Source organism: Spea bombifrons, chromosome 3, assembly GCF_027358695.1.
Source record: "Spea bombifrons isolate aSpeBom1 chromosome 3, aSpeBom1.2.pri, whole genome shotgun sequence".
NCBI classification, from domain to species: domain Eukaryota; kingdom Metazoa; phylum Chordata; class Amphibia; order Anura; family Pelobatidae; genus Spea; species Spea bombifrons.
This window is the reverse complement of record NC_071089.1, coordinates 45,174,996-45,187,452: the sequence shown is the minus strand read 5'-3', so window position 1 is coordinate 45,187,452 and position 12,457 is coordinate 45,174,996. Positions and strand designations below refer to the sequence as shown.

Genomic DNA, 12,457 nt, shown 5'->3' with positions numbered 1-12,457 from the left:
TTATATTGTCCAAAGGTCAGCTTCCTCCAAGGTTCATTGGGTTCAGTCAGTGTAACCTTCCTGAGGAAATCAGATCCAGCACAAGTGAAATCACGCAAGCTCTAAATCAGCAGAAATTTTTGTCAAAAAACTAAAGATCAGTAACGCCACCTATGGCAAAAACTTAAATGGTTTCTGGTGCACCGCTTGAAAGATTCCCATGATAATAGAAATGAGCGAGACACCACAAATGTGCCTAACATTCTTAAATATGAATACATTGTATATATATATATATATATATATATATATATATATATATAATAAATTAATATCATATATATATACTTATATATAACCGGTGACATGGGGGAAATGATATATGATGCATTCTGATATTATGGACCACTACTGGTATTATCAAGCTATACCCGGCTGAGCGTGATGGGAGTTGAAATAAACGACAGGGTGAATGCTTAGCGGCAGAGATTTTTTTTTAATGTATGTATCCATTGTTATTGAGGGTTTTCAATGAAACAATAAATTGCATCAACCCTGGGATGCATTCAGATCACAAGAGGTGTCTGACCTTGCGATTATTCATTGAAACCACTGCTGGTCTCAGACCTGTTGACAGGAGCAGCCGGGTGACAATGTGACAGATCACCAACACTGACCAGATACTCATCTGGAATAATGTGTATACAATAGTAAATATTGTTTATTTTAATGGTTTTATTAGCTGGATTTAAGTTGACTTCGTAGATCTTGTCACAAAATATCCCCAAATAAGTCTAATTCCACTTAATCTTTTAATCAGCAAGTTTTTCCCTCCTTAATTCCATGTAATAAAAAAAATGGTCCCAGTAAGGCAATGACAGGAAGGGAAAAAAAGGGGGCTGTGGAGAAAAAAATGTATTTTTCCTGTAAGGAAATTCCTGCTAGGTGACAGGACTGGACATGGGGCGCCTGCTCCACCCTCTAGGTATCCGGTAGGGAGGAAAAACCAGTCTCAACAAACTTGACTTTCATGCAGATGAGACTGCAAGTCAGTGAGGATATTCGAGGCAGGCGCCACTCACAAGCACATCTGTCTGCTGACATCCAAAAAGACCCCCTGAGCTCTTCCCCCTTCCGCTTAAGAGTAAGTCTGCCAGCGCTTCCTCTTTTTATTATTATTATTATTCCCTTTTTAGCCTTTGATTAGTGGGTAGCCAGAAGGACAGCAGCAGGCACTGGGTGAAGCGATCCGCTGTATAATCCATAGAAGTACCGGTGATCCTTGCTGTGACTTTTACAACCTCCTGCTTTACTTGTCACTTGGCACTGTGATCCAGCACTGGGCAGAGTCCGGCAGCCAATCTTTAACTGCTGACTTATCTACTGTATGCTAATCAGCACCGCTGTGGGTTAATAAAGTAAGCCGGCTGCTCAAGAGAGACTCTTTCCACCCCAACACTGTGGATCCTGTTCAGTCTTTTTTTTTTTTCGGGGGGGGTGGGAGTGATCGGTCCTGTGGATTATATTCCTTCCACTGCATAGCTGCATACCAACATGAGAACGAAAACTGAAAAGTCTCCTCTGAAAGGTAAGGTTACACTGCATAGATATAGGGTCCTGATCTTAGGGATCACTCGCTGATCAGTGATAACACAGAGTGGCAGGGGACTCTTAACTACTTGCTTGTGGCAATTAACGTGTTTGCATAAGACTGTGGGATTCATGTCAGGCAATCGGAACTATGGGTTTGGTTATGTATTGAAATAAGACATCATTGTCAAACAAGCAAACAAGTCAAGCGAAAGTTCTATTGTCTTTTTGCACTCTTTTGAAAGACCTCCTGCTGGCAGTTATCTGGTCTATCTAACTCCCACCCCACCACAGCCATGTGTGTAATCTGTTTATTAGATTAGCATTGTCTTTGCTATTAGCATACCTTTTAATGCGCCTGGGGCTTGAAAGACTATGAATGGCTAGCGGGAAAGGGGGTAATTAATACATGAAAGAGGAGGGGGTTGCTGTCAAAGCTATTTAAAAAAAAATGTTGTAAACTATTTTATTTGCTAATCACAAACACATATAGTCGAGTTTCGACTGTTGCATTGTGATCTGACGTGTTAAAACTTAGCAAATAAATCACATTGTTATATATTCATTTAAAGTACAGAACAATAATAGTGCAACACTAGTAGTCTCTTTGCATAAAATAATACATATTATACTGTATGCACATAGATGTATTCATATACACAATTAAGCTCCAGTCAGAGACTATACATGAAATTATTTAAGCATACACAAATATATGGTTTTTGTTTTGTGTTTAAAAATGTGAAGTTTTAAGTCGCCCCCTTGCCAGTTGTATACATTTAAATTAAGACTCATTAGCGCCCTCTAGTGGTAGTCGCGAAGCTGTGCCATTATATCATTTAAGTGGTCCTATATCATCTATGGGGTTCGTCGAAAAGCACCCAATAAAGTATCTGCTTTGAGTTTATATTGAGTTTTAAAGTGTGATCTAATGTATATATATATATATATATATATATGTATATATATATATATATATATATATATATATATATATATATATATATATATATATGTGTGTGTGTGTGTGTGTGTTTATATATGTGCGTGCATATAAATTGAACATAGTAGCTAGTTATAGTTGAATGGAGTTTACAAAAAAGCCAGGGGTCTGGGTGATAATGTTTGCTATCTGTAGGATATTTTTGGGTCTCGGTGATTATATATATTATCATCAGATCTGTGGATGGGAAACGAGGATTTGATTACAGGGTTTTGCTTGTAATTGTTGTCAGTTGCCCTACTAGTTAAACAAACACTATTCCGGACATCTGCATACCGCTGCCCAAAGGCATAGCTGCATATAGTGAGGTTAGTGAGTTCAAAGACCCGGCTTGTTCTGGTTTTCAGCTGCATTGGTGTGAGGGATGGCTGTGTTTTGAAGGGAGTCCCTCTTGTGTTGGCTGTGTAATTACAGAGACAGTTGGCATAGGGGGTGCAGAATGAGTGGGATGTGCTATTTGTGTGGTGCATGATTCTGCCACTTTTACTCCCACCGATGCGTTGGTGAACCACCTGCTCCAATGCATAGTATTTGCCACCTCTGGTGTTGTCAGCAAAGGGTGGGCGCCGAATCATCTGCATGTCAATGTGTAACGCTTAACATTGTAAAGGTTTCTGTGGATCTTACAGCATATAGCAACAGAACAAATGCGTTCTTACTATGTGAGTGTTTTTGTAGCGCCAACATATTCCACAGCGCTGTACAAGTGTTTCTTTATAACTATCAGTCCCGACTCCCGAGTCACTTGCCAATACAGGCGGTGTGCAAGTTGCCACATTGAAACAGCTCTGATGTTTTATGTCCAATTTTTATTTTCAATTATTTTTTTGAAAGCACTTTCGTTGATATCGTTATATACATTTCAGTCATATAGGCATTGTTGCCCGCAGCACTAATTACCTAGTTAGTTGATGCCCGGCTTCCCCTCCCCCCCCTTACTTGGCACAAACCGCGGTACACAAAGTTCTGCCCTCCTTACTGGTAGAACAAGCTGAGGCTGCAGCAAGGCGCTACAGTGTTTTGACGTCACACAACGAACGAGGGGCGTGGTGTAGACGGAGGCGCCGGCCGCCTGACCCTGGCTAGTTCAGGGCGCTTTGAACCTGTGCCAAGTTCTTCCTCATTGTGTCGCTTAGTCCCGCCTCCTCTCGCTTCTCGTATAAAAGGCCCCGGGAGGTTCCAAGAACTTCAGAAAGAGTGACTGTTCTCGGGTTGGTCGCGCCTTTCTCTCTTGGATTATACGAGTCATCCATATTCGGATTTACTGGAAACTTAGATCACTCTAATTACAGCCATGACTGTAAAAACGGAAAGCGGAGCCACTTCTCCGGCTCTAACTTACTCCAAAATGAGAGGAATGGTAGCGATACTCATCGGTGAGTGAGGATCTAGAATTTCTGGGGTCCTTCCAGCGCTTTCTGTGGGATGTCTGCGGATTGGATCGGGCTTCTGATTACTTTTGATCCTATATAGCATACTGAGCGATCCGTCTTTTTTTGTGTTTTGCAGCTTTCATGAAACAACGAAGAATGGGATTGAACGATTTTATTCAGAAAATTGCCACCAACTCGTATGCTTGCAAACAGTAAGTGCTTTTAATATGTCTTATTATGATTGTGGAATAACAAAATCAAAGAGTGCATTATATCTGCTTTTAAGTTAAGATTTGTAGTGGTGTAGGTGGGAAGTCTGATTCAACACCTATTAGGTTTACATTACTTCCTATTCGACTTCTCTTTAATTGTATTACTATTGTGAATTCCACAATCGTTTTATTTAAATAACACTTATTATTATTTTTTCAACTTTTAGCCCTGAAGTTCAGTCAATCCTGAATATTTCTCAACCTACCGAACCAGAATTACTGAATGACAGCTCATCACCTCCTGTAAGTAATTTGCTTTCAATATCTCTCTCTATATAAATATAGCTGCCATTACCAAGTAGTTTTTAAGTGGTGCCCATCTAAAAGTAAATGGGCCAGTTCACACTGGGGTGATTTGTATACCTGCACAGATCTCATATACCAAGACTACTTATTATCATAAGAAAAAAAACATATTTACGTTTTAAGGGTACAGAAATAAGGAGATCATTTGGGGTCTATGAAAATGTAGACTTTATAGAGTGGTTAACTGAATGTATTTTAATTTTGGAACATTTTCTACTCAACAGCCTAGTCCATCTCAGAAGATCAACCTTGGTCCCTCATCAAACCCTCATGCTAAACCATCTGATTTCCAATTTCTGAAAATCATTGGTAAAGGAAGCTTTGGAAAGGTGCTCCTTGCACGACATAAAGTTGATGAAAAATTCTATGCTGTTAAAGTTTTGCAGAAGAAAGCGATCCTAAAGAAAAAAGAGGTATGTTATAGTTGACGTTTGCCTGGTGTAGTTTAAATAGCACCGACTATTTTTAAAACAGTTTTTAATTATTATTTTTTTTGCCTTTCTTTTAATTTCAGGAGAAGCACATAATGTCTGAGCGTAATGTGCTGCTAAAGAATGTGAAGCACCCTTTCCTAGTTGGGCTCCACTTTTCTTTCCAGACAACAAGCAGATTATACTTTATCTTGGACTACATCAATGGTGGAGAGGTGAGCTTTGTTTTAATACAGTAGATCATTTCGGACCTTGGCTGCACAGTTTTTTGTTTTTTTTTTAAATCGGGGAACGCAAAAGACAGAGAGGATGGAAAGTTGCTTGTTATAGCATTTCCCTCTAACCTGCCAAATTTTATACTATGTTATGATCAGCATGCAATTTCCTGCTATTGTTTCCTTGGTTATACATGTCATTTGAAATGAATTGTGGATTGTTTGGCACACTTCTCAATATCTTCTCCCATGTTGTGTCCAACAGTTGTTCTACCACCTTCAAAGAGAACGGTGCTTCTTGGAACCTCGAGCTCGTTTTTATGCTGCTGAAATCGCCAGTGCACTCGGATACCTTCATTCTTTGAACATTGTTTATAGGTATGTGTTGTTTAACTCCCAGTTATATACCATATTGTTTGATATCAGCAGTTTCCAGCATCAATCTGCTCTAGGCCATTAGATGTGCTTCCCATGCTATTTAAAAAAAATTTCTTGCATAAAATTTTACATTATAATTTTAACTCAAACCTTTTGTTTTCTTTATTTCCCCCCCCGCAGAGATTTAAAACCAGAGAATATTTTGTTGGACTCTCAAGGCCACATTGTCTTGACAGACTTTGGACTTTGCAAGGAGAACATTGAACCCAATGGGACAACTTCCACTTTCTGTGGCACCCCTGAGGTAGGCTTTGCTTCTACTGATTACGTGGTTGTGAAACTGAATGTGCCAATATGTGTGGATTGGTTTTTTATAATTTTTATTTTTTCATCACCAACAGTACCTTGCACCTGAGGTTCTTCACAAACAGCCTTACGACAGAACTGTGGACTGGTGGTGTCTCGGAGCTGTATTGTACGAGATGTTATATGGCCTGGTAAGCAGAGTTACTGTTACATCTTATATTATGTGGAATGAAATCTAGGATGCTTTATTAGTCATCTGGGCTCTTGACATGCCAAAAGGTTCTGTACATGTTTGGTGCCCAAACGACTAAAGTGTGTGTGTGTGTGTGTGTGTGTGTGTGTGTGTGTGTGTGTGTGTGTGTTATAGATAAATATATATCTTCATATGGTCTGCTAGGCTACATTTTTTTTACATTTTTTTTTTTTTACCTTTTCCACAGCCTCCATTCTACAGCAGGAACACTGCAGAAATGTATGACAATATCTTGAATAAACCACTGCAGCTAAAACCAAACATAACAAACTCGGCCAGGAATCTTCTGGAGGGTCTTTTGCAGAAAGACAGAACTAAAAGACTTGGTGCCAAGAATGACTTTGTAAGTATATGTCTAAATATAAGCACTCATGATCAGCTGACAACTGAGGACAGCACCACACGTGTCTAATTACTTTTGATTGATCTAATCCTATTCCTCCTTTTGCTGACAGATGGAGATTAAGAACCATGTCTTTTTCACTCCAATTAACTGGGATGATCTCATCAATAAGAAGATTACACCTCCGTTTAACCCTAATGTGGTAAGTATTAGCTTGGTTTTTTTAATATGCTATGTGTTTTATCAATAACAAATACTCCCAATAGTTTTTAAGACGTTTGTAGTTTCCCTAGTTGTGTTTATTCGATGTGTTAAGAATTTTTTTAATCCATTTAAAATGTGCCCCCCTCCAAGAAATTAAAAGCCCTCTTCCATTTAAGCCACTACATAAATGTAATAACATGAACTGGATGTTTTTGGTCTGGCAAATCATAATATTTTATGGTTTTTTTTCTCCTCCTCCAGAGTGGTCCAAGTGACTTGCAGCACTTCGATCCTGAGTTCACTGACGAGCCTGTCCCCAATTCCATTGGCCAATCTCCTGACAGCATCCTCATAACTGCCAGTATTAAAGAAGCTGCTGACGCTTTTATGGGCTTCTCATATGCCCCACCAATGGAGTCCTTTCTTTGAGCAATGCTACGTTTAGCCATCGGTTCAGTCACTTTGGTTATTTTTATTCTCTACTAACGATTGCACATCCTTCGTCATAGCATCACAGCCATAATTTTTAACAACATTATTTGGTTTTGCTGGGAGGAATCATCAGTAGATAAGCGTCAAATGGAGGAGGACACTGCCCCCAAATATTGGGTGCTAATGTCCTGAAGAACATGAACTTCAACCTGGCTGCAGACCATGAACATGTGAAGACAAGAATAAAAAGGAAAGAGAAGAAGCAACTGTGTTGTTTTTTTTTTTGCAATGTGCCTTTCTCCATCCAGAGATAGTCAAGACTCTAGAACTGTCCACATTAGATGGAATTTCTTGGGTTTATACAATGAAATGGATGTGTGGTTTGTCACAGTGTGACTGGTAATCACACCTAAATGTGACACATGCTGATCACTAATTTTGGGGCATATGTTCTTCCATATGTGGAAGCGAAATTTAATGTAGATGCAAAATCTTGTTTTGTGTTTTAGGTAGTACTAACGAAATGTATTGCCAAGTGGCTTGCAACAATATTTTTTAAAATGCTTCTAGAAAAGCATTGCTGCTATTCAGATTTCTATTTTTAGAAATGCGTTTTATGGACCAAAATGCCCCACATTTAGTTGTTCAAAGTAGTAATAATGTGGTTTTAATAAACATTTTATTTATGTTTATTTGTTTGGACATTCCTGACCATTTGTGCATATTGTATATAATCAAGAGCTGTATATTTAAATGAACAGATATATATGTAAGAATTTAAACATCACACCAATGTACTGTAATTAATAAGAGGAAATGTATCTTTTCTGTGACCAAACCCATGGGTTTGCAATAAAAACTTTTAAAAAAGACACACGGTTTGTTTATTTGTTGGGTGCTGACAGGAAAAAAGGAAGGTGCGTAATTTAAAAACAAGAGTCTAGTCAGTGCAATGTAGTGTCTGGGTTACTGTTTTTGTGCATTAAGGAGCATTACTCCATTTATAGTGTTAAATTCGATAGGAGCTAATCTGTAGTAGAAAATTCCCATGCTGTTTGCCACTGGTCTTATATATATATATATATATATATATATATATATATATATATAGACACAATTAACAGTATACTGACTTTTCAAATAGAAATAATATTAAATGTATTAATATAATATAGCAGTATGAATATGGCTACATGGTTAGTGATCACAGTATAGTCTGATGACTGTTTAGGTATTTTTAATATACCGGTATTTCAGAGTTAATATGTGAGTGTGTTCACTGGGATTCCCCTTTCTTTGGATAACACACTTCTGGAAAAAAGTTCCTCTCGGAACTACCTGCCCTTTTCATTTTTGTACAGGTATATGGGGTTTTCGTAAGTAATGTTAATTCACTGGGTAAGCTCCATGGGTGAATCTTACCTTCACTGTTTTGCCATTGAAAATTGTGGGCCCCACCCAATGGTTCATCGTTCATCTGACCTCATGGTCATAGTATTTTGTAATTATTTATGCAAAAGAACATATGTTTGTATGGCATCCTTTGGCCTATAGTCTGTAAGCTATACAAATATATATATATATATATATATATATATATATATATATATATATATATATATATATATATAATATGTTCTATCATACAAGCAGCTAGAGAACTGTAAAAGAAACACTCAAAAAGGATCAACTCTGTAGCAATTTTGTGGTTCTCATAAATTATTTTTCATCATTAAAGCCTCCAAAATACATTCCTGCATACCTAAAGCTACCTTCCAAAATGTTGTGATCCAAATGATGTACCTATATGTTTTCAAAATACAAGCTGCTTTTAAGATAAGAGAACTTGAGCATTAGATCTGTTAGTATTATATTTTTTTTTTACGATTGTGTATGAATCTCTAAACTTTCCTCACTGTCCAAATACTCAGTATTCATGTAGAATCAATCAATCAATACAAATATGTTCCTGACTCATATAGTCACAAAAACAGGGTTTTGTGAAATATTAAGATGACTGAATATTACATAGGGCTGGATTTCACCTTTGAAAATCCCAATTTTTTTCCTAACTTGACCTTGAAAATGTTAACAAAACTGTTAACAAAATTGTTTGGCTTATGAGAGAATTGGTCCCATGTTTTTTTTTTTGAGAAACTGCAGTATGAGAGCATTGCAGAAAATGTAATACATTTTTCAGTTTACACTAAGGTGGTACTAAGCAGCCAGTAGATCCATAATTTCAAAATTTGCCTATTTTTTATTTAGATATTTCTGAAGTAGATAGCAAATTTGGGAAAGCAGAATCTTGATGCCTCTGTTTTGTTTAATGCATATGCCTCAAATGTGTCTCATTGCCGGATTATCACTGTATTAAAATATCAGTGTTATAAATGACTGTGTTTAGTAACATTTCAATAAAAGACTATACTGACCAGGGTGAGCTTTTTTGTTTTGTCTTTGCAGTAGTGTTTGGGTGACATCTTGTGGAAATATGCTGAAACTGTATGACAAAATCTGTAGGCACTTTTGCAGATGAAGTAATTAATGAAGCCACAAGACCATCAAGTTCAACATTGCTGTTGGTCCAGAAGAAGACAAAAGAACAAACGTCAAATTTTGTAAAATGTGTTCTTGAATCCAAATGGCAATCTGATTTCTCAGACTGGAACAAGGAGCTATACGTCCTTATAATCAGTTATAATCTTGTACTGTATATTCTTTTTTGCCCATATTTAAAGGCATCATCTGAATTGTTAGTACAACCTCTGTAGGTAGTGAGCTCCGATTCTTTAGTGTTCTGATTGTAAAGTACCTATTCTTCAAGTCTTAATGGATTTTGTACAGTCCTTTTAATGATTAGGTCATCAGAAGACCGGTTGGCATTGTCCCCATATGTATTTGTATAATGATATCATATCCCCTCTAAGATAACTTTTTGTAGTGTAGAAACAAATATGAATGACCTCCATAAAAAAAAGCTACATTCCCAAACTGTATTGGTCAGGGCCTGACTGGGAATTAAAGCCAGCCCTATAATTGAATACAGCCCCTATTTAATGGTGCCATTTTGGGCACAATGCACATTCTGGCTCCAATATTTTAGTTTAGAATAGGGACAAACCCTGCATTTTAAAGTCAATTAAAACACATTAGTCATTAATAAGGGCAAACCATCTTTGCCCTTAAACAGCTTGTCTATGCCCCCAAATAGCTTGTCAGTGCCATCTTTGCAACCAAACATCCTGCCCGTGCCATCATTACCCCCAAAAAATTTATCAGTGCCCCCACACAGCTTGTCCCCAAACAACTTGCCAGCACCCCAAAGTGTCTTTGCCATTTTTGGCACCAAAATAATTAGTCAGTGCCCCTAAACAGCCTGCCTGTTCCATCTTTGCTAAACAGCTTGCTAGTTCCCCTATACAGCCTGCCTCTGCCAACTTTGCCCCCCAAACACTTACACATCCATGGGCACACAAATGCCTATACAAGTATACATTCATGCTCAAATACAGGTTCATGTTTACACACTTATTCTAACATACATTTATACATACTGTCTCCCGTACCCGCCCCTTCACTAGCTAAATCCAATCCCTCTTTCTTTCTCCCCCACAGAGCTCTGTGCAGGCCACTGTGGAGGTCCTACACATTAAATTTGTACCTTGCTTTGTGCAGAAGGGTACAGCCATGCAGAAAGCAAGTTTCACTAAACTAGTGTCACAAAGTTGAAAGCATAAAATAGTCAAAATGTATTTGTATGCTTTAGCATTAACGTTACCCTTCACTAGCGTTAAGAGGCCTAGCCCAAACCCAGTAAAATAGCCCAAGGCCATTATCCATTCTCCACTAAATATTTGGAACTGTGCATCCCATTAGATAGCATTCTCCTGGCATTTGACAAGGCTATATTCATCTATCAAACTTGCAGATAGTAAAGAGTGATTCGTCGCTCCAGAGGATACACAAATATCCTTCCTCTTGTGGTTTATTCATGTGACTTGCTAGAGCTCAACATGAAATTTACACATTTCATCTGAACATTATAAAAACAAAGATTATTCCCAGGAAACCTACCCAACCAGAAAGAAATTGGGACGAAAGTCACAAAACCCCAATATTGCCTCCTTAGTCAGGATAGTGAAAGATTGGATAGCACACATTTTGATACACGGATTTGATGAGAGATCTGGGATTTTTCTCATGAAAATGTGTTAATTACTGCACTCCCAGACTATGATCTGCCACTGAAATGCAAACAAAATGATTATGATAAAGCCTGGCATATGGAACCCAAAGTTTTGTGTGGCAACTAACTGCTCTTCCCTCTTTTTACCATTTACACTCAAAATCTCACTTCTGATCTCAGGTTTGGGAACTGCAGAGAAGAGGACATAGTAGTGATTGGAGATATGATAAAACTACACATAAGCCTTGCGTAAATTGTTGGCGCTATATAAATAAAAGATAATAATAATTTCCAGAGAAATGTGTCCTCCCTCTTATCTGTATTTATTAACAAGCTAAAAATATACTTCAGTGATAAGGCCTCACCTAGAGATAAATCATTTGGATTCTGTATTATGCCTGATATGAGCAACAAAATTATGCATTTATGTACCACAGAAGACCTTTTCGATAATATTAAATAGTAACGACACAGAGTATGACCACACAGAGTTGAATCTACTGTGGGATGATCTGAATATCTTGTTAGGAGACTGTGTAGTGAGGAGGAACGTAGTAGTGAGACTCACCGTCAAAACTGCCATAACCCAATAAAGATCCAATCCACTGTCTCTGGTGATGTACTTAAATAGAAAATTTTTAGAGGAATAAATGATATTTCATTAGAATAACCCTGCCTACCACAGTCCCTGATTTTAGTTTAGAGGCAGTATTGGAGTCTTAAGGTGACAACTTCTAACCCCTCAAAAGAAGCTGCAAAATGTTTTGGCCACTCACTGGCATAAAGTATACACTAGATTCAGGGCCAGTCCAATACATTGTGCTGCCTGGGTCCAAGAATGAAATGCTGCCCCTCACCAAAACCACACCTACGTCCATTATTTTATATCATAACTAATAAATTCAGGCCTATGATTAAGTGCCTTGCATAAAGCCAGAGTGTGGTGTGTATGAAACCCAAATAATACATCTGCCTTGAGAACTGAACAACTGATCAATTTTATGTGCTGTTTAACAATACATTTTGGAATATTGCGGAACCAGGAGAGCTCCAGTCCTATTTTTTGCTGCTGTTGAGGAAGTATGGAGATTTATCATATGGCACCTGTCTACATTTGATTCATTTTCTTCTATCTAATAAATTCACTCTCTTATGCTCTCCTTATTCCTACCAACCTTTCATA

General features: G+C 37.8%; 1 protein-coding gene across 3 annotated transcripts; it reads left to right on the top strand.

The window, feature by feature from the left end:
* The first annotated feature begins 1,016 nt into the window (after positions 1–1,016).
* SGK1 (serum/glucocorticoid regulated kinase 1) lies at positions 1,017–7,957 on the top strand. 3 transcript variants are annotated; one of them, XM_053460828.1, is made up of 11 exons: positions 1,017–1,123; positions 4,082–4,157; positions 4,385–4,460; positions 4,748–4,936; positions 5,038–5,169; positions 5,435–5,547; positions 5,728–5,851; positions 5,949–6,044; positions 6,294–6,449; positions 6,562–6,651; positions 6,915–7,957. In XM_053460828.1, exons 2-11 carry the CDS (start codon positions 4,087–4,089, stop codon positions 7,080–7,082), a joined length of 1,215 nt encoding a protein of 404 aa, XP_053316803.1. In that variant the 5' UTR covers positions 1,017–1,123; positions 4,082–4,086; the 3' UTR covers positions 7,083–7,957. The 3 variants fall into 3 exon arrangements, with proteins under 3 accessions (XP_053316803.1, XP_053316802.1, XP_053316800.1); XM_053460827.1 differs by lacking the exon at positions 1,017–1,123 and adding an exon at positions 1,411–1,567; XM_053460825.1 differs by lacking the exon at positions 1,017–1,123 and adding an exon at positions 3,755–3,948.
* The last annotated feature ends 4,500 nt before the right edge of the window (positions 7,958–12,457 follow it).

Excerpts from the sequence above, each read along its gene's own strand:
- SGK1 (XM_053460825.1), top strand. The coding sequence starts at position 3,867 with ATGACTGTAAAAACGGAAAGCGGAGCCACTTCTCCGGCTCTAACTTAC. Across the intron at positions 4,158-4,384 it reads AACTCGTATGCTTGCAAACA|CCCTGAAGTTCAGTCAATCC; the intron begins GTAAGTGCTTTT and ends TTCAACTTTTAG. Across the intron at positions 5,170-5,434 it reads ACTACATCAATGGTGGAGAG|TTGTTCTACCACCTTCAAAG; the intron begins GTGAGCTTTGTT and ends TGTGTCCAACAG.